General features: G+C 38.6%; 1 protein-coding gene across 6 annotated transcripts in view; it reads right to left on the bottom strand.

Moving 5' to 3' along the window:
- Positions 1 to 25,865, bottom strand: part of LOC136851273 (protein ELYS-like) — a 245,563-nt gene that overhangs the window by 30,023 nt on the left and 189,675 nt on the right. For all 6 annotated transcript variants that reach the window (XM_067125251.1, XM_067125252.1, XM_067125255.1 and 3 more), the window contains 3 exons: positions 19,574 to 23,906; positions 18,629 to 18,686; positions 8,615 to 8,830 (listed from right to left, as the gene is read on the bottom strand). In XM_067125251.1, the coding sequence (XP_066981352.1) occupies positions 8,615 to 8,830; positions 18,629 to 18,686; positions 19,574 to 23,906 (4,607 nt within the window). The remainder of the gene's footprint in view (positions 1 to 8,614; positions 8,831 to 18,628; positions 18,687 to 19,573; positions 23,907 to 25,865) is intronic.

Here is a 25,865-nt window from a genome sequence, read left to right as displayed (position 1 = left end):
CTTCCGCTTAAGCTAATCAGACCAATAGTTACATTCAGCACAAGTTCTCTCCTTACTACATTACTACCCACTACACTTACTGCAAACTGCATGAGTCATATGAAGATTTGATCAATCTGGTTTTGCAACATTTGCTACAGTAGTGAAAACTAGATGAACTTGAATCAGACATAACAATGACAAAAACTAAAAAAACTGATTCCAAAAGTTACCAAAGCTTGAAGGCTACTAGAAATAAGTGACAATACTTCACCAAAATCCAGTTATTCAACCGAAAACAAATGAACAAAAGCTGCTGCAAATACCCGTTTACTCGAGAGCTGGCAGAAACAGAACAAGGTTATCTGCTAAGTTGTTTCCAGTATTCCCCGTTAGGGGGTGGGGCTTGTCACCCACACTAAACAACTGAAGTGCTACTGCGATTTTTTTAATAAAAGGCTGCCGCATGAGTTGGAAAAATAGCTATATAATTACTTGGTAAGTTACTTATTTGAAACCATAGATTTTCACCGTGCTCATGGTATTTTTTCAGTGGTGTTTTTTTTTGGCTTTTTCTGACTTCTATTTCTGGTATTTTTAGTACTCTTTCTGTCAACATGTTTCTACTAGCTCAATGGATCATCTTCTGGACATTGAGATGAATCTTGAGACATAGGGCGTGCATGGCGATATTTATAAGGTGTCTCAGATAGGGCTGAATTCTCATTGGCTGCCTGAGGCGATTCTCCCAAGGCGGAGCCTCCATTCGTGCAACAATGGTTGCGGGTGTTCTTGTATGCAAGCATTAGGGTACAACACCTGGGGAAGTGTGTTGGGATCGCTGCCCGCAGATGGACGTTCCCGATTGGTTCGCTCATCAGGGGGCCCATTTACTTCTGCCCTTCAAGCCGACGTCAGGAGAGTAAGGTTTCTTGTGTGGTGGTAAGGTTAGGCTTCTCTCCCCCGATGTGTAGGATGTGATGGTCTGTTGTTTGGTCTATTATCTTGATGATGTTGGGGATAATGTCTTTCCTTTTTATTCTCAAGTTATGGGCATTTCTGGCATGATTAAAGATAGCACCCTCCTGGGCATGGCAGTAAATCCTCTTGGAGAAGCTCAGGGTGGTTATACCGATGTAAGCTTTCTTCAAGGGATCCTGCTTGGGGGCGGCTGGGTTATTTCTCATCACCAGGCTGCTGGTTTTCTTATTCCTGTATGTCACTTTGTTGTGTTATTTTATAATTAGTCATTTTATTCTAGTTTTTGTAAAGCATATGAACTGTATTATTATCCATTTAGTTTGTTTTCCTCCTCCCCGGTGGTTTGTCTGTTTAGTAATTGTCACTAATGACCATTCTGTCTTTTCATATTTTTGTGAGCGAGTGGTGCTGTCACCATGGCGGTGTCGGAGATTCTTTCAACTGAAGGAGTCAGTTGATCTCTGAGCCTTATTACTCCTGGTGACTGCTGATTTTGCTACGTAACACCTGCTTGGATGTACTATTACTTAAAGGATTACACTTCATCCAGCCTCACCCTCGGCTCAGTAAATGTCGAGGGCTCTCGCTAGCCAAGGTATAAGTGAATGATATTTTTGGATTAGTCAGGCGATCTTTGATTGGTCTCAATTGGACGTCCCGAGTTTCCTGGAGGATCATCCTTGTGGACGTAGGATCGCTGTTGGATGGGTCCTATCAGTACCATAATTATATTCATTTGCCTTCACCACTTCACCCCCTCACTTTTGTCTCTGGACGAGACATATAAGTATCTAAAAGATCACAGCTATAACTCCAGTGTTACGGTGGACAGCAATATATGATTAAGGAGATCACGGCCACAGCTCCAGTGTTTCGGAGGAGGGAAATTATCACTAGATTAATTAGTTTGTAATTGATAGGTTGTTCTTACTTTCCGAATACCTTCTCCTATCTGAACCCCCCTTCTCTTTGTGGATGTATCTTTGCTTTTTCTGTCTTAATTGGGTAAGTGTGTTGGTTTATAAATCTTTCAGGTTGATTGGTGTTCATTAATAATTGTATTCGAGGTTCAGGAATAACTTCTATCTGCATATTTTTGTATTAAATTTAAGTGTTTTTGTGGTGTTTCGTTTTCCCCATGAATTGATTTTTTGCACTATTAATATTATTTGAGAGCTATTCCACTGACTGTGGACTTAGCTTGTGGTTGTGAACAGAGTTTGATAAGAAATTTAATTTTTAGTAACGGAGGAAAAGGACCGTTACAAATTGGCGACCGTGACAGGACCTTACGTTCCTGTCTGTTCACTGAGTGCAAAATTAATTCTGGGGGCTTAGTTTTCTTTGAACAACATTTTTACACCTCCTGGGGTTGAGTTTGTTGCTTGTTGATATTTAGTTTTAGTCACAATGTCGACAGTTAATGTGTTAGATCTCCTGTCTGGAGAGGGGTGGCAAGCAAGGCTTGGAGCTTGATAGAAGTGAACTGGAGCAAGTAGCTCAAAATTTGGAGTTGGAGTATGATGTGTCTATTAGGAAAGGCCTATTGTTAATCCAGGTTTATGATTATGTCAGTATGGTTAAAAGGGTGAGGGTAATAACACCAAGACTGAGGTGTCGGTGGAGGTATTGACTAAACAGATAGAACTGAAAAATTTAGAATTTAATTTAGAGAAATTTAGGGCTGAGGAGAGAGAGAGAGAAAGAATGTTTGAGAGAGAAATGCGAAATGCAGCTCCCTCTTCTCCTCCTGCCTCCCCAGGTAGTTTGGTAACGCCTGCCATTAATTTGGGGCAGGCCCGTAAGTTTGTGCCATGTTTCCAAGAGAAAAATGTTATGGAATTTTTTTGTCTCATTTGAGAGAATTGCGGCCAAATTGCAATGGCCCCAGGAATACTGGACCACTCTCATACAGAGTAAACTTGTAGGAAGGGCTCAAAAGGTTTATGTAACTTTGGATGAAACTTTGTCCTCAGATTACGAAAATGTTAAGGCTATTGTGTTGAAAGCTTACGAGTTGGTTCCGAAGCCTACAGGCAAAGGTTCAGAAATCTGCGAAAGTGTAGTGACCAAACCTTTGTAGAGTTCGCTAGGGGAAAAAGACAATTTATGGAAGATTGGTTTAAATCGAAGGAGGTGGATGACATGGAAAAATTAAAAGAATTGTTATATGTAGAAGAATTCAAGAGGTGTGTTTCAGATAAAGTTCACCTCAAAAACTGAAAATCGACAATTTACAGGAAGCCGCTATTGCTAGCGATGAATATTATTTGTCACACAAGAGTGAGTTAGGAGCATCAGGGACAAGTGTAGAACCGAAATGGGATAGGACAGGTCGAGGTGGTTATAATAAGAGTAAGACGTTTATGCGGCCTAATCATAATAATAATAATTTTTACGGTACAGGAATCTGTTAATAATGTTAAACGTTTTTCTGTTAATAATGATAAAAGAGGTTATGGTTCCCATGATCCAGAGTGGAAAAAGAAGGTTACGTGTTTTTATTGTAATAAGAAAGGGCATTTGAAGAGTTCTTGCTTTGCTTTTAAAAAATCCTTGCAGGCTAGAGGAAGACCGGTGATGGGAGTCGGCAGAAAAGACAGCGATCCTGTTCGACCAAACCCAGTGACCAATGACTAACAGGCTGTTTTGAGAGGTATTTGTCTACTGGGAAAGTGTCGTCGGTCAATTCGCCCATTGAAAAGGAAGTAAGGATTTTACGGGATACTGGGGCGGCCCAGTCTTTGATCTTACGGGACGCGTTACCTAAAGATTTTGACTTTGATTATAAAGAGTTTGTTTTGCTGTCTGGTTTTCCTGATTCAGTCGAGTCTTACCCCATCGGAAATTTTCATTTGAAATGTCCTTCTTTTTCAGGAGTTTTGAAGTTGGCAGTAGTAAATAAGTTTCCTGTCAAAGGGGTTGATATTGTTTTGGGGAATGACGTGGCTTTAAGAATAAGACTTGTCCAATTTTGATCAATCCAGAAGCAGCAGTAGTTCTGGCGTTCTAGTGCTAGAGTTGTTGACGTTGCAACTGATGTAACCATTTAATTTTGCTGCTGCCTTATTTATGATATAATTATCTGATTTTGTTACTGCCTCATTTGTGATGTAACCATTTAATTTTGCTGCTGCCTTATTTATATAATTATCTGATCTTGTTACTGCCTCATTTGTGATGTAACTGTTAAATTTTGCTGCTGCCTCATTTATGATATATCTATTTAGTTTTGAAGCTGACTCATTTTGATTTAACTGTTTAATTTTGATAGTGAATGTTTTAATTTGCTGCTGAATCATTTTGAGTAACTAATTAATTTGTGGTAACTGACTCATTTTTGTACATAATGTAAATTATTGTAATAAATTAGTTTAAGGTCATTTTTTTTCGTTTCGTTCAGCTCCTTCCTCCTTCGTCTGCCTCAATTTCTGCCAGTCATTCCAGTCCTGTAACTTTGTTTGTATTTAAGAACCTGCTGAACCAAAATTGGTTCATAACATTTGGCGACCTTGCCACTAATGACCATTCTGTCTTTTCATATTTTTGTGAGCGAGTGGTGCTGTCACCATGGCGGTGTCGGAGATTCTTTCGACTGAAGGAGTCAGTTGATCTCTGAGCCTTATTACTCCTGGTGACTGCTGATTTTGCTACGTAACACCTGCTTGGATGTACTATTACTTAAAGGATTACACTTCATCCAGCCTCACCCTCGGCTCAGTAAATGTCGAGGGGCTCTCGCTAGCCAAGGTATAAGTGAATGATATTTTTTGGATTAGTCAGGCGATCTTTGATTGGTCTCAATTGGATGTCCCGAGTTTCCTGGAGGATCATCCTTGTGGACGATAGGATCGCTGTTGGATGGGTCCTATCAGTACCATAATTATATTCATTTGCCTTCACCACTTCACCCCCTCACTTTTGTCTCTGGACAGAGACATATAAGTATCTAAAAAGATCACGGCTATAACTCCAGTGTTACGGTGGACAGCAATATATGATTAAGGAGATCACGGCCACTGCTCCAGTGTTTCGGAGGAGGGAAATTATCACTAGATTAATTAGTTTGTAATTGATAGGTTGTTCTTACTTTCCGAATACCTTCTCCTATCTGAACCCCCCTTCTCTTTGTGGATGTATCTTTGCTTTTTTCTGTCTTAATTGGGTAAGTGTGTTGGTTTATAAATCTTTCAGGTTGATTGGTGTTCATTAATAATTGTATTCCGAGGTTCAGGAATAACTTCTATCTGCATATTTTTGTATTAAATTTAAGTGTTTTTGTAGTGTTTCGTTTTCCCCCATGAATTGATTTTTGCACTATTAATATTATTTGAGAGCTATTCCACTGACTGTGGACTTAGCTTGTGGTTGTGAACAGAGTTTGATAAGAAAGTTATTTAATTTTCAGTAACGGAGGAAAAGGACCGTTACACTGTAGAAGATGATCAAGTTGAATTTTCTTCTGAGGATCGGTTGGGCTGATGTTGCCTCTAAGATGGTCCTGAGGGCGAGTTCATCTTCCTTATACTTTTTATGGAATTTTCCTTTGTAGAAACGTTTGATGTCATCAGGGGTGTCAGAGTGAGGATCTTGTTGATACCATCTATCCACGACTCCCCTAATCCACTAGTCTACATCCCGATTCACATGTCTGTTGTAGATGAGGATCTGGCCAACACATTCCAGATCCCTATGAGTGTCTGCCTAAGAGGAGCAGTTTGAGAGAGCTCTTCTGACGAATAATAATAATTATTAAGAGTATTCCCTAATACGCCATCTTACGTGCAATAAATCCAATGAAATAAGGACTAAGCAATTCAATAATTCAATTTAGTATGATTCACTGTATGGAAATTTGCCTCTAAAACCTCTCTCACTACTGCCTTTGGGGGGAAAACCACTTTAATCTCTTTGTCCAAAGTGCTGTCAGAAATCCTTAATTCAAGGTGCAGACCCGATCAGAGCTAATCATCGCCTGAGGCAGGTAAGCTGGCGGGCTGAACACACGCATTCCGCCATCTTGAAATCGCAGCCACACTGCCTGCATTTCCATGTGGGCAGAGTGATCACAACGCAAACTAGGAAGAGAAGGACGTAACTTCCAAAGCTATAAAGGCCTCGGAGAGAGAAGCTTACCCTTAGAATTCAGTCGGCGGCCACAGCTGACAGAGGTCCGTCCCTTGCTCCATTACACTGCCTATTTCCAACACATGGCTAGCAGTATTAAAAGTTATTTTTGTTGTGAACTAATTCACTTGTCTTCCTCTTGCTGGCCCTCATAAGAAGATACTTCAGCTCCTAAAGAAAGTTGCAGTACCAGGATTTAAGGTTTTTCGTCAGCCACGTTCCCTATTTGCCTCCCACTAAGTTCCTTTCTCTTCATAGTGCAATATACCTACAGGGAGACCTGTATTGCTTTTTATATTTAGTGCTGTTTAATTTGCAAAGCACTTACAAGAATTGTAACGTAATTGTATGATATTCGAGTCACTGGAATTGAGTTCAGTCTACGCATCTTCTATGCAACTCCTCGATTCCTTCATTACAGTGCTAGGTCCCATTGAGTAACCATAAGTGTTTCAATTGCAGATTAGGAGTATTCCACTGTGGATCTGCGTATCATCTTGTGTGCGTAGTGGCCCACTACTTCGTTTTCAACAAAACTTTGAAGCAGGCAACCCATTGTATTCCCTCCAGGAAATTCCCAGTCATTTGCTCTCGCCTTATTACCCCCAGAATTACGCTACAATTCTTCTGAATTGTTTTCTATTGCAAATATAATGAAGTAAGTTAAACAACAAGTTTATCTAATCATTCCCCTCCTGAAGTAGGCCTTCAGCAGTATTTTGTTGTTTGTAATTTTAGCTGTCTTCAAGGCCAGAGCCCAGATTTTTGTGGTAATTAAGGAAAGTTGCATATCACCCTAGTACTGTATACCCCATTTATCTAGCAAGGCCCCAGCTTTAAAATTACAACATGATATTAATAACAATACACTCTGGGATAAGATTAGCAGAGGTTAACATCAGGAGAGGAATCTTTCAAGGTGACTCACTGTCCTCACTACTCTTCATAGTAGCCATGATTCCCATGACAAAAGTACGGCAGAAGATGGATGCTGGGTACCAACTCAAGAAAGGAGGCAACAGAATTAACCATCTGATGTTTATGGATGACATCAAGCTGTACGGTAAGCATCAAGGAAACAGATACCCTAATCCAGACTGTAAGGATTGTATCTGGGGACATCAGGATGATGTTTGGAATAGAAAAACGTTCCTTGGTCAACATACAAAAAGGAATAATAGAAGGAGTGGATATAAAACACCAACAGATGAAGGACGCGATCAGGATAAAGAAAATATGCTGAGGGTTAAGGCAATACTCAAGTCGAAACTCAAAACTGGAAACATGATGAAAGCCATAAACACATGGGCAGTACCAGTAATCAGATACAGCACGGGAATAGTGGAGTGGACGAAGGGTGAACTCCGCAGCATAGACCAGAAAACTAGGAAAACATGACAATACAAAAGCACTACACCCAAGAGCGAACACAGACAGACTATACATAACACGAAAGGAAGTTGGAAGAGTTCTATTAAGCACAGAGGACTGCGTCAACATCGATAAAAATAAACGAAGACCCAGAAATATACAGAGACAGGAGAATGAAAAACAAACAGAGGATGTCACAGCAAACCAATTCATGGACAGTGCATGAGACAGACTAAAGAACTGGCCAGCAATGAAACATGGCAATGACTACAGAGGGGAGAACTCAAGAAGGAAACAGAAGGAATGCTAACAGAAGTAGAAGCTCAGGCCCTAAGAACCAGTTATGTCCAAAGAACAATCCATGGAAATTACAACTCACCCACATGCAGGAAGTGCAATATCAAAGACGAGACCATAAACCATATAGCAAGCGATTGTCTGGCAATTGCACAGAACCAGTACAAAAAGAGGCATGATTTAGTAACAAAAACCCTCCACTGGAGCCTGCGCAAGAAACACCACCCAGCTTGCAGTAATAAGTGGTATGAACACCAACTTGAGGGAGTGACAGATCAGGCCAAGATCCTCTGGGACTATGGTATCAGAACAGATAGGGTAATACGTACCAATGGACCAAACTTGACGCTGATTGACATAATCAAGAAGAAAGTATCACTCACTGATGTTGCAGTACTGTACCATGGGACACCAGAGTAGATGAGAAAGATAGAGAAAAAATTGATAAGTACCAAGACCTGTTAATAAAAATAAGAAGGATATGGGATATGCTAGTTGAAATTGTAACCAAAATCATAAGAACACTAGGCACGATCCCAAGATTCCTGAAAAGGAATCTGGAGAAACTAGATGCCAAAGTAGTTCCAGGACTCATGCAGAAGAGCATGAGATTAGAAACAGCGTACATAATGAGAAAAGTGATGGACTCCTAAGGAGGCAGGATGCAACCAAGAAACCCCACACTATAAATACCATCCAGTCAAATAGGATGACTGAGATAGAAAAAAATAAAATAAAAATAAAATAATAATAATAATAATAATAATAATAATAATAATAATAATAATAATAATAATAATATCTACTTTGTTCATCAAAATGAAATATACAATCTTCTATTTCACTCTCAACAACTTACCTTCAGCATAAATGTTCAGTGACTTCACAGAGTGGCGTAATGCCAAAGACCTTTCAGCTGAAGAAGAAAGTAAACTTGTAGCAAGCGAAGTTCTCTTAGTTCTCTTGGCACCTGATATGACTTCATCTAAATCTGGTATATTAGATACCCTTAAACTTCTTTTTCTTGAAACTCGCTTCCTTAAATTTCTCTCTTCTTCTTCACTACTTTCAGAATCTGAAAAATGATTTTTACTAATTAGAAATGTAATTTAACCAAGCATTGAGGCAAAAGTCTCTGTCATTATAGAAGACCTTTAAGAATGATTTACCTAATAAAGAAAAATACACCTTACTTTACTTAAAAATTAACAATTAAAAATTTTATCATCTGTGAATGAGCATAAAATGTTGACATGACTAACTCACTTATTAAGGGAAACTGACAAAGGATTCTTATAACATTTTTTGGGACCTCTTCCCAAAAACTTTTAAATCTATGTTGAGTATACTACAGCAAAGCTTCATCCAAGTCTAATAGAATCTACCATGAATACAAGCACCCAGCTGTATTTAACAAGTTATCTACAGACAGGAAAATTTCAAGCAAGAGTACATTTACTTTTGAAGCTTCCTCCATTACCTTTTGTGGTAGTCTAACCTTAGTTCATATGAATTAATTTTTTGTATTATTTTATTTTCATGAATGTGTAAAATTATTTTATTAATCTTTATTTTTCCTTTTTTACTTGCACTTTGCTTGAGAGTGCTTGGACTGAAAGAACCTTTTTGAGGAACAGTGAAGGAAACAAGACCTCTATTTCCCTCCTGAATGTTTGCCCTGCTTTCTTGCAAGTGCTATATGCAAATTAGCAGTGTGAACTGATAGTCTGATTTATTCAAGTTCCCAGTAGGAAATGACAATGCAAGAAATTATAAAGTGATTGTTATAGAAGTATCCCAAGGACATTAGAAAAAAATTGTGAGAGGAATCAGTGTGTGAATCAGGCTAACAGGGGAAGTTACATATAGAATTTGACAGAAAAAAAAAACACATTTGGTTCTCAAATAATCTTTGCTGGACAATTCCAAGTAGACTTGTGAAAGATTTATCTTCCATGCACTGGATGTTTCCAGTCTGTGCATCTAGACTGCTAAGGTTCTTTAAATTATTCAGGGAAAACTATAATAAGTTAGGTTAAGGAACCATGGATAAGTTTTGATGAGCTATAGTATTAAGTTAGGCTAAGTCAGCATAGGTTGAGTTAGGTAGAGTTAAGGTTGAAGGTCATAGACCACTGTAACATTATTTAAGATAATAAGTTAGGTTGAAGAAAGTAAGTTTTATTTAGTAACCTCTAAATTTGTTCCCATCAGCCTACTCAATTGTCTAGCTTAAAGGAGGCCCTACACTTTGACAAAAATTAAGTACAATACGCTACATAAAATTGTCTTCAAATTTAGTTATGCAACTTAATAAGAAACTCATATAATGCAATAGCTCACAAAGCAGTTTAAAAGCAGAGCTTCAAATAAATAAATGACTTTTCCATACCACATGCTCAAAGAAGGTTTTTAAATACAAAATAAACAATTTTTCAAGTAATTTGTATTTTTCCTAGGTTTACAAACCTGAACCTTTCATATATGGAGTGCCTTTCTTGCGCATGTCCTCGGCCAGCCTGTGTACTAACCTACGTGGGAGATGCCCACAAAAGTGGGGGGAAGGATTTGTCCCTTCAACTGACTCTCCCCACTGGACATCTGGCTGCAAGACATGCACTCTGGTATAAGCAGCAGGGAAGCAGAGGAGGGTTTCCTCCAATATGAAAGATGCAGGTTTGTATACCTAGGAAAAATACATACTACTTTAAAAAATTTGGTATTTGTTCCTACAGGGACACAAACCATCACCCTTCATATGTGGAGACTCACTAGGCCTGAAAAGAGGATGAGTGTCCTAACATGTCTGGACTGTGCCCTAAAAGACTGAACAGAGATTTTAGTGTACCTCTCTGACAACTGAGGAAGTACTGTCAGTCAGCAGCTTTCCCCTCTATAGTAAACTGCCCGTATTCGTGGGGGGATGGGTACCACAACCCCCCGCAAACAGCTAAAATCCGCGAATACTTAAAACCCCTCTAAAAACACTTGGAACTGCCTATTTTGATAGTTCAAACACAAAATATATCTCTAAAAATGCTTATACCCGAGTATTTTAATAGTTTTATCACATAAAGTGCATTTAGTCATGAAAATGATGTGAAAATACAGTAATTAATGAATATTTCTTATTGAAAAATACCGTGAACGGGCAAATTTTCTATGAATAATGTGTATATACATCCCGCAGAGAAATCTGCGAATTGATGAATCCACGAATCGTGACTACAAATACGGGGGGGTTTACTGTAGTTTAAGGTAAACCATGGGTTTGGGGATAGCTCTACCATGGCCCCCCTTTCCCCTTGTTACAGAAGAAGGGACCAAGGATTGCATTCTAAAACTAATAGAACAGGAGCTCGTAGTGCACTTACCTGTCTTCATTCAGTACAAACGTTCTCCACATAATAGGATGGAACCCCAGTACATGAATGAGACATGGGGCTCTAGGGGGGTTCCCAATCATCACCCTACTAATTGAGCTGCCACCAAAGGGCCTAACGAGAGCATATCTAAGGACTTGCGAGCGATATCCCTCAAGTAGAATGAGAAAGTGATCTAGTCTGATGCTGCAAGACCACAGCCTTTGTTACCTGTTGTACCGAGAAGTTCTTGTGGAATACTAGTAAAGAGCCAATGCTCCAGAGTTCTTGAACACATGGATGTGGCAGGGTTTCACTTCCGCCAACTGACAACCTGCAGGCTCTGGACATGACATCCCTTAAGCAGGAGATAGTGTTCTTTGGTACCTTCTTCACTCTGGAAGGAGATTTTTCATCCTTTTTAGATAGTACTTCATGGACAAACTTGACACAGTAACATCGCTTTCAGTTCCTCAACAACATAATCCCAAAGGAAGGGGACCAAGAAAGAGTGAAATCTTGGATCCAGAATTGAAGGGCTTTGAGTCTTAGCTATGAACTCTGGTGCAAACATAAAGGAGACTGATCTCCATCCGTCAGTATGTTAGATGAGATAAGATAGGCCATACAACTCCCCTTACTCCCTTGGTTGGTGCAAGGTCCAAAACAAAAACCACTTTCAAGGTCAAATCCCTGTCCAATGCATGAGACCAAGGCTCATATGGAGCAACCCTCAGATTCAATAGAACCAAGGTTATGCCCCATTCAGGTGGCTTGTCTCCCTTGTGGGGGCAAGACTGTTCGAAATTCCTTATCAGCCAAGATATTTCCGAGGAGGTAGAAAAGTCTGCATCTCATAATAGGCAGACCTCAAAGTGGGCTGCCCTATAACCTTCTATCATGGAAATTAATAGCCTCTAGTCTCAGCGAAGAGAAACAAAGAAGTCTGCTACTGCTGGATGTACTGACCAGAAAGTGACTCTGTATGACATCAATTGCAAAAGATAGCCCACTTTCCTTGGTAACATTCACTGATGAGGGTCAGAGGAAGCCAGACATTTCTTTCGTTGTTCTTCAAGAAAAGCCTTTCTTTCACAAGAAATGCTAGATAACCTCCACCCTCGAGGTTGAAGCAACTGTTCTGCTTGATGGTACTGCAAATATAAGGTATGAGAAGAGCAGGCCATGGGGGAAGAACTCTCAGAGTGTATACGATGAGAGACAACAGATTGGCATACCACTTGGCGTGAGGCCATCAGGGTGCCACCCGGCCCATTCGAAGAACTGGGGTAATGAACATCCTGTACAGAATTCTCTGGAGAGACTGAACAGTGGGAGCACATATGCATCCAGTCCTATGGATGTTGAAAACCATCTTACATTGCAGCCCACAGATTGGGGACTGGGGGAGCAGAAGATGGAAATTTTGTTGTTAAATCTGGTGGCAAACAGGTCGATCATTGAACGTTCCCACACTCTCAACAGACTGTCTGCTACCGCCTGGTGTAGACACCTTGATCCCGTCGGCTCAATTGGTCAGTGACCATCAGCTAATTAGTCAGTGACAATGTTCTTTTTCCCAGGAATGTGCCAGGCTTTAAGCTCTATTAGGAACCAGATAATGGAGATGGCTGTCCGAAAAAGACCGATGTCTTTTCAATTGCCACTGGATGGAACGTAAGTATGACCTTCCATTCGGAACTAATTGCTCCAGGGATGTGAGGTGACCTAACAACGCTTGCCAATGTCAAGCCGGTTGTTCATGGTTCTTTTGGAAGCATCTTGCTACCTTCTTGAGGTTGTCTAATCAGTGAACTCAAACAGAATTATGTACAGGCAATCCAATGGCGTGACGGTAAGCAAAAATCACCAATAACCAAAAATCGTCAATTTTCAGCACTTTTTCGGCGATTTTCAGTTATCAGCACCTCTGTTAGTTACATAACGGCTCCAATACCCGATTACCAGCACCGAAAATCGCCGATTTTTGTTGTTAGACAAGCGCCAAAAATTCAGACTGCCTTTATAGATATTTAATCATCTGTTTGGGCACCAAATCAGATTCCTGCCAGTTGATGACAATTCCCGACTTGGCAAAGGGACAGAAACGTTTGTCCTGAAGTAACACTGCCTCTGTGGAGACCAGGATTAGCCAAGTCATCCAGGTAGTTAAGAAGGTGGATTTCTTGGAATGGGCCAAACTTAAGACTAGAGCAGAGACTCTTGAGTAGACTCTTGTAAACAATTGATCAGTAGTTGCTAGGCCAAAGCAAAGAGCTTTGAATTGAAAGATCTTTCTCTGACACATAAATTGAAGAAACTTCCTTGAACTGTGGTGGACTGGAACATGAAAATAAGCATCCTGAAGGTCAATCAAGGTCGTGTAATCTCCCTTCTTGACGGATTACAACATTGCGTGAGCGGTCTCCATCGTGAAGAGGGTTTGTTTGATTTAGGTGTTGAGGTTCAACAGGTCTATGACTGGTCTTCAACCCCCAGGGAGGGGAAATGTACGGTCTCAATCACCGAACTGGAGAAAGACTGGGTTTCCTCTCACAATGTCTGAGCTTTGGTCTAGTGTGGTCGATACGTCAGGAATTGGACAGGCACTGGGAAGAGAGGAAGTTGATGGTCCTTGAAGGGTTACTGGTTACCATCCCTTAGAACTGAAACCACCCACTACTCTGCTTCTAGGTGCTGCCACGCCATCAAAAATCAAGACAGAGGCAGCCCCCACCTGTCAAAGTGGGGAGGGGGAGTGCCAATCTAAATGGGAACCTCCTCTTTTCTTGCCCCTAAACTTCTTTCGGATTGACCTTGCAAAATAGGTCAAAAGGGCTGGGATGTATCTCTGCCCTTTGCTGTTAATGTAAGAGCAGAACCTTGCCAAGGCTTCATCTGTTGAGGTTTAATTAGGGAGGTTGGCTGATTACGCCAAGAAAACGTAGGCAGTCTAGAAGTCAACGGCCCACTTCCCTGAGTCAACATGAAGGTGGAAGCTTGCAAAATAATGGAATCTCATGAATATTACCTTTTGATAGTGACTTCTGCCTATACCTTCACTGGATGGAAGAAGAAAGCAGTCAACAACAGAGCTGTTCCTTAGGGAAAGTCAGACTCTCATGAGACACCTGTTTCGACATTAAGGAAAGGATGACATCTTGTCTCGGAGGATGGTGTCAACCAATAAATCTAAGGCTTGGTGAGCTATAAAGGTGGGGGTTTGCCTCCCCTGAAACCAGCAATTTTCTGGCCTTCTGTCAGGACTGGGAGGGAAGACCCTTCATAAGGAGAGCAGTCATTGCACCCTGCCTCATGTTCAGCCAAGAAATGGCTTGAATAGTTGACATCATGACCAATTCCAAGCTATTGGCCACTGTGTAATTAAAAGACAGGCCCTGTGGTCATAATTTATCTAAGGGTACAGTGCTGCCTCAAAACAGAGGGGCAAGTCGAGCACTTCTTTGGGCAGATGATACTTCTGTGCCAGGTCAAACGAGGAGAGGGGTAGCTTTCCTGATCTGCTGGCTGAAGGAAACTTGACCCCACAGAGCAACGAGTTTACCTCGGCCAAGAAATTACAGGAATGCTCAGACCAAGGTAGCTGGACTGACGGTTTTGCGTCCGGAGGAAAACCAAAGAGAAACTGAAGGTAAAGCTGAAGCAGTAGTTGCCTCCCCAAGGCCATTGAGCTCATGAATGAGTCCAGTGGCTCTGAAGAGGCAGGGTCCTTTATACAATTACACTACTATATATTACATCACTTTATATAATATGAAAATTGGAATCAGTTGTCACAAGTAAAAAATAAAATTGCATAGAACAACCTTGTTATATGCAGGTTTTTAAGTATTGTGTCCAAATCATTATGAAATATGTCATTATGTTTAGATATGAACAGTCCTACCAACCATGTCAACAGAGTATCATCTCCATAAAGAGCTGTTATTTTAGGCAAATAATACGTGAGTGGAGTTTGGCTTACTTAATGTTATCAGATTATCTATTTAAAGATCTTTTCGTTTTAAGAAAAAACATTATTTCACATTAGCAAATAAGATATAATTATAAAAATTTTTTATAATTTATAGCTTCCTTTCTTAAATACAGTTTGCTGAGGTTTGGTTGGCACACCTGCAACATCGAATGTTCAGTATACCAATTTGGATGCATGATAACTTCTAATCTTACATATGCCAATTTCCTTTTTAATACAGTACCATCAAAAACATCAAATTGCAATAAAAATCTTTACAAATATGAAGGATAATTCAGATATACCAGAGAAGGAAATGGGAAATTTTTTTCTATTTTACAAATTAATGGTTTAATGGGAGTTACACAGGCCTAGAATAAGTGCTAAGTGGTAATAACATGTGAACAGTCATTGGTACTTTTGGGAGTTACACTAAATATCAGGATGTGAATAGCATTCATAAACTGAAACTGGCTAAAAACCCCACTTTTACTAATTATATGGGATAAACATAATTTACTGTTGTTTTTCATTAAATTGTGTTCGAAAGAATATATTGACTTATCCTTAGATGTTGTTGTTCTTTAATTATATTCTAAAGCATTTATTGAACTTTTATTAGTTGATATTTTTCTACTAAATGAAATTTTTGAATGTTACATTCCAACCTCCTGCTCACTATCAATACTATCTACCATCCATTACAGCTATTAATAATATATGGAAATACATTATTTTTGTTTTTCTGTTTTACCTCATTATGGAGAGTATAAACATTTTTCTCTCAAGGAGTGACTAATTCAGTCCTTAACCATATGGTTTCAGAATGAGGTCAAATGGACAATTCGAGGAGACCATTCAACACTGAAATGATAAATTATATATTTACAAAATGGCTGGAAAAGAACACATTATTAGTTATGAAAATCTAATACCACAAAAATACTCAGAAACAAAATCATACTGCATATTATAGGATTCCCTGCCTTTCACAGATCAGGGAGGGGTCATTAGGCCTAGCCAAACATCTATTCAACATTTTTTATATTTTGATTACGGAAAATAAACACAGTGTTGCTTTTAACGCTGTACACGCAAAACATACACGCCTACAATTTTGAGTGCTAAAATAAAACCCTCTTCAGACAGAAAAAAAATGGTTAGGCCGAGTCACAAGAAAAAATTAATACAACAATTCTTCAAGAAGAAACATATGAAAGAACGATAATAATTTGAATTTCCTTTAAACAATGTTATTTAGCTCGGCTGCCACAATATACGTTGGCAAGTGACTCGGTTTGTTTTAGCCTTGCGCTGGTAAAGGCTCTTGCTGTAAGGCAAGCAGTAACCAAGTAACAGAAACTTAGTCTGTCACCATAGCACATCATGCGCCTGCACAGTCATGCAATTAGTTGCCAGATACCGGTTGCTGAATACTTCCATATGACTATTCTCTGAAACATTAAATGAACTGATGCAATAGTTTACAATGCAATGGTACTTGATGCCTCCAGTGCGTAACGTGAAGTAGGAACTTCAGCAAAGACTACAGAGGTGTTTGCTTTTCCCTCAGGCAAATGGACATATCATTCACCCTACCTTCATAAGTGTCTCCCTTGTTAGTACAGTACATGGGCTGCAAAATACCTTCATGAGTGTCCCCTTATTAGTACAGTACATGGGCTGGTCAAGCACATGCGCAGGGAAGACACTCCTTATATGAAAGGTGATGGTTTGAGTCCCCATAGGAACAAAAAACTAATTTATTTGTATTTTGACTATGTCCTAACCAATACAATTAGTTACTAAAACTTATCTACTATACTACTTAAGAAAATCTGATTGTTTTATATAATTTTTTATGAGTAATATACAGCAGATAGTTAAATGATAGGACTATGAATCATAACAGAAATTGGACCAGGTAAGAAGAAAAAGGTAAATTGAGAAAGTATGTTTGGCAACTGAAGGAAAGCTGCAAGAGCCCCTTTAATGATGCCTGTAGTATGCATCACACAGCAAACTACAGGCAATATTCCCCTCAAGAGGGATCAAAAAGTAATTAAATCAATAATAAACCAACACTAAAAATAAAAATGCAGAATTGCATTTTTTATATCATGTCATTTCCTTTGTCAGAATAATAATAAATATAAACAAGCATTATCATCAGAATAAATTGGCATCTTAGGAGATAGAGATATAAACTTACAAACAGAACTCAAGTTTTATGATAATGTAAGCTTTCTTGTATTCATTTTTGCTTGATAAGAAATAGAGCACCAAAAGTAATATTTTAAGGCCAATTTATATCTCTCGCATTTCATTAACCCTCACAGTCCGGGCTAAATATGTTAAGCACACCCCTAGATCAGGCTAAATTTAAGGATAGTCAGTTTTTAAAAAACCTCATTAATGGAAAGGGGAAGGTATGTGTATGCACATGGTATAAGAAAAGAAATTCTAAAAGATTTTCTGTACCTCCCAAGGTACCAGGTGTGGGGCCTCTTTTCCAAAAAGACAGTCGTGAAAATATGCCAATTTTACCAAGTTATAAGTGTTTTTTCTAACATTTTTTTGTAAAATTATAATTACAGCTCACACAATATCGTATCTAACAGATAAGAACTAAAAGCAGTAACAAATTCTGAGTATATTTATTGTAAAATATTTACAAGACGTCATTGGATGGGAATTTTGGACAACATTCCCCTACAACATCTCAAGGCAAACTGATCCCTCTCTGCTGTGCCGACTAGCTATTAGAGTTGGGGTAAGAGTTGCCATGATTCATTTATGGTCCATGGAAGTGATCTGAGCACTTTTCCCGCAAAATTCATTCAAATTGTATGGTGCAAAATCTTGAACACAAAGCTGTATGTAAATATGTATGTATGTTACCCATCAAGGAGGGGGTAATGAAATTGTAGAATAACAAACCCTTCACTCAATCTTTTACAATTGTCAAAATGTTTCTCTTACAGGTAGTAGCCCCACTTGTTTCAGGATTTACTCCTTATCGCCAGCTCTATGAGAGTTAAGTATTTCACTTCACTAGTCTTGTTACTGTATACCACTTAATAAAACAATGTTTAAATTAACTGCAAATCTCATTGACTGCTGAAATCTTCTCATTAACAGATCTGAAGGGTTCAATTTAATGTTCTCCTTACTCCCTACATTTTGGCAATTTAAACTGTCCTTCCCATAAGGAGATTAACACTTACAGTGTGCCTTGTGTGACACATCAATGACATCCTGAGAATCCTGGCAGCATACTTTTAGCCTGAAACTGCACTATTTTCTTTGTTTTGTTTCTCATCTATTCCCTTACACCTTTTCTTGCTAGAAGTGTAATTTCTTGTATTTCAGTTCTTATTTAAAAACAAAATCTTCCATAGTAATTAACAATCCTACAACAAAGTCTTATGCAATTTCTCTTAAGAGAATAATCTACCAAACAAGAATATTACTGATATGAACTATGGTTTGCTTGTCTTTGTGCTTTGTATGTAGGAAAACACTAAACCTTTACCTTTCACACTCGTGATGGGACTGGATGTCAAGCTTTTCATTCTATCAGTTGATGACCTCTGAAAAAGTGACAAAAAATATATTATCTTACAAATAATATTTTATATTATTATTAGGAATGAGTTTGGAATGACTAATTTATCAAGTTGCTTCAAGACTGCTACTGCAATCTTTGAAACCTTCTCTGTTTTCCTTATCAGTGTCTAGGGATGAATGCAAAGTTGGTTAAAAAGGTTATTTATGCCTTTAACACAATTTCAGTACCTTCAATTTTGATTGTCATGGTGAATATGAATGACAATCTAGAGAAGAAAGGCATTGTTTACATACTGCACTACCAAAACCACCCACATCATACAAACAAACTTAATATCACCAAGTTTTTAATCTTTGACAACAAACTTCACTTAAAAGGAATATCAAAAGGGATAACATAACCACGACTTATCAAAACAAACAAGCTTTTATACCAGTATCACCATCTAGAAAAATATTCTCTGCAAATAATGTAAAGAAAAGTCAGAATAAGGTTTTTCACAGGAAGGTTAATACCACTTTTATAAGCTAGACCTATATAGCTAAGTACACTGTACTATGCTGATACATCACAATAAAATAATAACACAAAATAATACAATTACCTCAAGAAATATATTACAGTATACCATTCTGGACATAGAATACCAACTGACCGTTGCTCCCCACAAAATACCAAGTAAATCATCAATGCAAAAATTAACCAACTGTTTTGTGATTTGGCAACTACAGTATAGCAAAAGGAATAGTGCAAAAGCTAAAACAATCTTTATGGTAAAATCACATAAAGATTACTGCATAAAGCAGAACTAAATAAGTGCTCAACAGCTGTTCAAAAATGCACATCAATAATAAAAATTTCCATGCCATTAAAAACCAAACAAATATACAAAAGGTAATCAATATTTACCAAGCCAGACTGTTTAGATTCCTCCACTTGTATAGCTGGTACACTGCTGCTTTTGAGAACTTCATCTTCTGACTCGGAAGGTTTTCTGGATGACCTTCTCTTTCTCCCACTTTTCCTGATTGTCTGTTCAGCAGCTGATTCTTTTACAGAAGGTGGAGTTCTTTCTCTAACAACACTAGATAAACTATCTGCTGATGAATCCCGCTTTTTCTGAGAAGTTCTGCTTCTGGCTTCAACCCCATCTACAACAGAGTCTTCACTTCCATGTGATCTTGATTTTCTACGTGAATGAGATGAACTTTCTGTTGCACCCTCAACTGTACTTTCACTAAGAGAAGACTGAGATCTAAGAGCTCTAGATGGTGTTCTTAATTTCTTAGCTTCCACTCTGGACATGACCTCAGTGTCTTCACTAATTGTTTCTAAGGTTTCAAAACCTTGAGCAAGTCTGGAGGGCGTTTTCCTACTTCTAGACGGTGTGGACCTCTTAGAGGGTGTACGACTTGCTTTGGGAGACTCTGATTCCTCTTTGATGGGAGTTTTCAACTTATCAACATTTGCAGGTTTAATTTTTGGACTTCTTCCTTTCTCCAGCAAAACTTTCGATTCCTCAAGGTTCTGCTGTTCTGAAACTGATCTTCTACGACGACTAGATCGTCTAACTGTTCCAGGTGTCACTGGGTCCCCTCCAGAGCTACTAGCAGGTTCAAGTTTCCTTACTCTTACTGATGGAGATGAAGGAGGAGTGGCCAAATCATCCTCTGACTTACCAGATGAAGGCATTGCCTTTTGCTTTACTGCAGAAGTAGTTTCTTCAGATGATCGTTCAGGAGATAGGAGCAATTTCTGAGCAACTTTATTAACTTCATCCATCACAGACTTTGTTTCAGCAGACTTCTTAGACAAGGGTGTGACAACTGATGAGCCTGGTGTAGCTGAATTAACATTAGTGAGAGGAGTTGGTACATCAATTATTTTTTTACCTGACTTTGAGGTTTTACCAGCAGTATCCAATCCTGTAGCACTCAAACGAGTTCTTGTCAAAGGTGTTACCTGAAGTGTGCTAATATTGAGCCTCTTACTACTTCTTGTGGGAGTCGCTGGAGTAGCAGTTGCTGAGCTAAGACGACGACTTCTCCTCAAAGGGGTTGTGTGTCCAAGCTCTGCCATATGTTCAACAGAAACCTTAGCAAGGGCTTCCTTTGCACTGACCGATGGTGACTGTACAGGTGTGGTAGGTGTTGAACTTAGACGGCGGCTTCTGCGAGGAGTTGAATTCCCTGGCTCCACTGCATTGTCACCATGAACTTCAGATGACTTTTCCTTACTGGTTACTTTACTTTTGAAGGAATCAACAGCAACAATTTTGTTTAAAATGGTGACATCTGCACCTTTCACATCTTGAGATGCTTGCACATGTTCAATGACACTGCCTTCACTGCCCTCCAAATCTGTTTCCATTTTATCATCTTCCTTTACAGATTGTGGTATCTTAAGTTTTTGTGTTTCTCCTTCATTCAACTGACCTTTTTCTTTTGCACCTGACTGTACAGATGACTCAATTTTAACCAACGATAATCTTGCATCTGACATTGGACTATCAATCTCTGCCTTTCCTCTGGATGTGGAGGACTTAGAAGGTGAAGGACTATGAGTACTTACCTGATCTGCAGTATCCTTTGAAGACCTTGTAGTTGTCTTCTGTTCTGACTGAACAAGAGAACTTTGTAATTTAGGGGTATTCTCCAGAAAAGGACTGAGTCTTAACTCCAGCTCATCCTTAATAGGAGTTATTCTTGTACTTCGTCTGGTTGGAGTTGTGGGAAGGGAACTGGTTTCCTTAGGACTTTCAAGGCCATCAGGTTTGTCGGGGTTAAGTCTTGAACTTTTAGCAGGAGCTCTGAGAACCTCTGAACTTTCCGTCAACCCAACTTTATCCAGAACTAGCTCTGTACTTTGGTGATTAAGAGCTGAAGGAACTGAAAAGGATTCTACTTCATCAGTTGGTGCAATTTCAGAGATCTGCTTTTCTTGGTTTACAATACTCACTTGTATGTCTGAAGTAACTGGAGCCTGCATTTTCTGTGGTGTAATTCTTGCACTACGGCAGGAAGGAGATGAGGGAGACAATATGGACACTTCTTTGTTGTTAATGGATTCTTCCTGTACCAAAGGGTGTTCTTTCACCTCTACGTTTAATATCTCTGCTTTACTGGATTCAAGTCTAGTACTTTGCTGGGATGGGGAAGTAGGGTCTGAAAGCAGTTTTACTTCACTATCAACTGCTTTCTTTAGTAAGGTATCCTGTTCATGTTCTGAAGCAGGAATGTCTCTCTCCATTTCCAGTTCTGTTGCTGAGGTCTCAAATTCTGTTGTAGATAAAGAATGATCAACAAATTTGCTGTTATCTAATGAAGACTCCTTTTCATGAATGTTTTTATCTTGTACCTTTACAATGTCAGCTTCTTCGGTTAATTGCTCTGGGTCTTCCTGCAATTCCATATCAGATGTTTGCTCCTTCTGATTAATTCCATCACATTCCTCAACTTCCTTATTCTCTCTAACAGAGATGCTTTCCCTTTCCACATCCTTGTGTATTTCAGCAAAGCTCAAGTTCAATTCATTCCTCTGGATACTTCTTTCTTCTGTAACAGTTACTACAGAGTAATTTTCATCAGTTTCCATATCTTCAATACCTTTACTTATTTTGTTATGATTACTATTCTGAGATGTTTTACTGTAATCAATCATTTCTGGTACCATAGCTGGTACCCTAGCAAGTCTGTCTTCTTTCTCTGAGCTAATACCTTTTACACATAATGAAGTTTCCTCAACTATTCTGGTCTCTCTGATTTCCTTTTCACCTGAAGCCACCTCTAGACCAGAATCATGAATCTGGTACTTTATTTCTGAATTCTTAGACTGATCAGCTTCAGCCAAAGAATCTGATTTAGCAACAAGGTTGCTCCTTATATCTTCTGCTTGGAATATTTCCTGGGGTTTGCCCTCTACATCAACATTTTCCACCTCTGGGATTACTGGTTCCTCTTCATTTTCTGGAACAATTTCGTCAATTCTCCTTGTTCCTTCAGGCATGCATGTCTCTACGCTTTCCTCCTCTGGCATGTTGGCTTCCATGCTGTTTTCCTCGGCACCTTCAGCTATTGCCACCTTTGCCTCATCAACAGATATGTGTTTTAGGATTCCTTCCCTTGATAAAACAGCCTCTTTGATATCTGGGGTTGACTGACCAGTTTCCTCTGGTTCATTAGTTGACTGACCAGTTTCCTCTGGTTCATTCTCCAAGTCTGAATCATCAGAGAAATTGAGATGACTAAACTGCTCTGAAGTGTCCAAATTCAAAACAAAGCTACCTTCCTCAGAGAGGACTTCACTAATCATTTCCTCCTCTTTCTCACTCACAACTTGTAGGGTGTCATTTTTTATTTCCTTGCCCTCATCTCTAACAACTGGGTCATTAGTGTCCACTTTGTTAAGACTGCCACTTTCTGTTCCAAAGTTTTCATTTAATTCTGGAATTACTCTCCCTTTGAGATCTTCCATCTGGACAATGATTGAATCTTTCCTGGTTTCCTCTTTTCTTTCCTCTGCATCACTCTCTGAATCTGAGAACCTTAAAGAAGTGATGTACTCTGAATCATTCAGATTATGGGTTATACTTGATTGAGCAGTAACATACTTTTCCTTTCTATCTTCATCTTCAGGACTTACTTCACTCTGAACTATTTTTGTCTCTTCAATATCCTCCACCTCTGCTATTGAAGGTTCCTCTTGGTTTTCACTTAAAACAGCTCCTGTTTCCTCAACTTCATCTGGTTCCTTCCTTACATCCTCCTCTAAGTCAACTTCATCTGGTTCCTTCCTTACATCCTCCTCTAAGTCAACAGTATCTTGGGGTTCCGTTACATTATCTGAAGAGTCTTTGTTTTCCATCACAAGGGTTAGTTTCACTTCCTCTCCATCTCCCATTTCACTCCCTGCTAAGGTTTCTTTAATGCTGTCCTCATCCTCTCCTGCTGCTTCTTGCTTTCCATCTTCACTGGTATCATCCCCTTCGTGCAAAGTGGTTTCTAAATCAGGCTCTTCCTCCTGACAAATTGGCTCATCATCATCTACTCCACCAACCTCAAACGACCTCTCTGCTCCAACTAAATTCTCAGTTTCAATCTGATCTTCCTCCACATCCTCTTCTACATGAGTGCCAAACATTTTCTCCTCAACACTGTAAAAGCTGTCATCTACCACTGGTTGTTCCTCTTTGCTGGACAATTCTTCATTGCTTGCTACTTCAACTGTGTCTATTATCTCTTTGCTGAAATCATAAAAAAATTTGAATTTCAGACAATACATATCCATGATGTTGTTAAAGGCTGCAATAAAATGCTCAAACTAAAATGCAGACAATACCAATAAAAATCCCAGTAAAAAAAAAAAATAGAGAGCAAAAGTCCAAAATGCCAATCACCAGTATAAATAACAAACACAAATAAAATTCACCCCTCACTTTATAAATAACCAATCAAAAAACCAATACCTTCTACAAACTCTGTATGAGAAACATACTAGAGCTATATACAATTTCAGAAAGATGTACTGAAAAGGTGGCAGATACTGCCAGTCACTAAGTGAACCCTAAGTCATATGTGCAGAGTAATGCTACCCAACACAAGTTCAACTAGAGGAGTAACCTACATTTAAAATGAGTGAATTAAATTATCAATCTACATCCTTTTATCAGCCATTTATCATAATCTAAAAAAAAATTTTCTTGCAAAACCCCTTTTGGGATATATATTGGGCATAAGTTCAGTATAAGCTTTTTCTTCTTACCACACAGCAAAACTTGGAAAGCCCACTTAAATATTGAGAGAATAGTACAGAAAACATCTGACATTAGTCACAAAGTGAACAAGTATCATTTATGATATTGTAATTTATGTTTTGGAATTTAATTTTGTAACATCCTACTAGCGCTTAATAATTAAATTCTTATGACCACACAAATGTTAATTTATCTGCAATATGCGTTAAAAATGTTAAAATGTTGCTAAGAATGACAACTGCAGAACTAAATATTAGCCATATCCTATAGTCAGCAGGCACATAGTAAATTTTGTACTGAATGCATTGAATGACTTAAAAAAGGAATCTAAAATCCCATTCTCTCCAAATTCTACACTCTAATAATGCTCAGAGAGGTGCATTAATACTGAATACAAAAATTAAAATACAGTACTGTAATGATAAAATCAGCACTGTGCAGTAATCCTTCAATTATAAGGTTTAATACATCCAAGGGTCCTTCGGATAATGATGAGCAAAAAAAATCTAGGGTGTTCAAGGGCAACTCCGTTCCCTTCCTCACCTAACCTTGTCAATACCACATAATTGTAAACACTCAATGCTATAAACAACAACCATAACACTTTAAACTGAAAAAATTTTGGAAAAGGCAATTATGTACCTTTTTCCCCCAATATGTAACTAAATATACTGCATAAAAACAATTGAAAAAAATGCAACCACATCTTTTTTATTTAGTAAATGTAACACAGTTCAGCAGGCTTATAGCCTACCTGCGTTTAACCACTGCCTACCATAGTTTTATGACTACTGATGTATTCTTATACAGCAATCTTCTTATCAGTTTTTACCATATTGCATTGACACACAAGAGAAAAGTTTGTAGCTTATGTGTAAACTCCAGACCTGGGCTAGCCCAAGAATTACACTCATAGTATCCAATTGCAAAAGTCATATGGGCTATTACAGCTGTATTTATGATAAAGGCAATGGCAATGAAACTTATTTTATTTACAGAATCTATTTACACTGTATTATTATACTGAATATATCATTGTAATACGTATAAAAAAATCGTCCTGCCATTCGTAATGTTTACGTTCTCAGAATCAGCTGACTGAGTCTACTACTAAAAGAATTAGGAAAATAATTTTTTAGTTGCTAAAAGAAACTTATGTATAAATGGAAATGACATTTTTATGATAAAATATACATACTTACCAAGTAACTACATAGCTACTAGTTTCACTTAACTGCAGCAGTTCAAAATTTGAAACTCGCGGCAACGCGCTACTGTTTTAGTGTAGGTAATTAGACCCCACCCACTTTTGGGGAAGAATAGGTTACTACAGTGCTGAAGAGCTCAATTTGTTTGTGCCCTATGGCCATGAGAGGGGAGGTGGGAGGGTTTTGATCATGTAGTTACTTGGTAAGTATATATAAAACTTTATTTTATCATAAAAATGTA

This window comes from Macrobrachium rosenbergii, chromosome 23, assembly GCF_040412425.1.
Source record: "Macrobrachium rosenbergii isolate ZJJX-2024 chromosome 23, ASM4041242v1, whole genome shotgun sequence".
Lineage (NCBI taxonomy): Eukaryota > Metazoa > Arthropoda > Malacostraca > Decapoda > Palaemonidae > Macrobrachium > Macrobrachium rosenbergii.
Note: the sequence above shows the minus strand (reverse complement) of the source record. Positions and strands in the feature narration are given on the sequence as shown.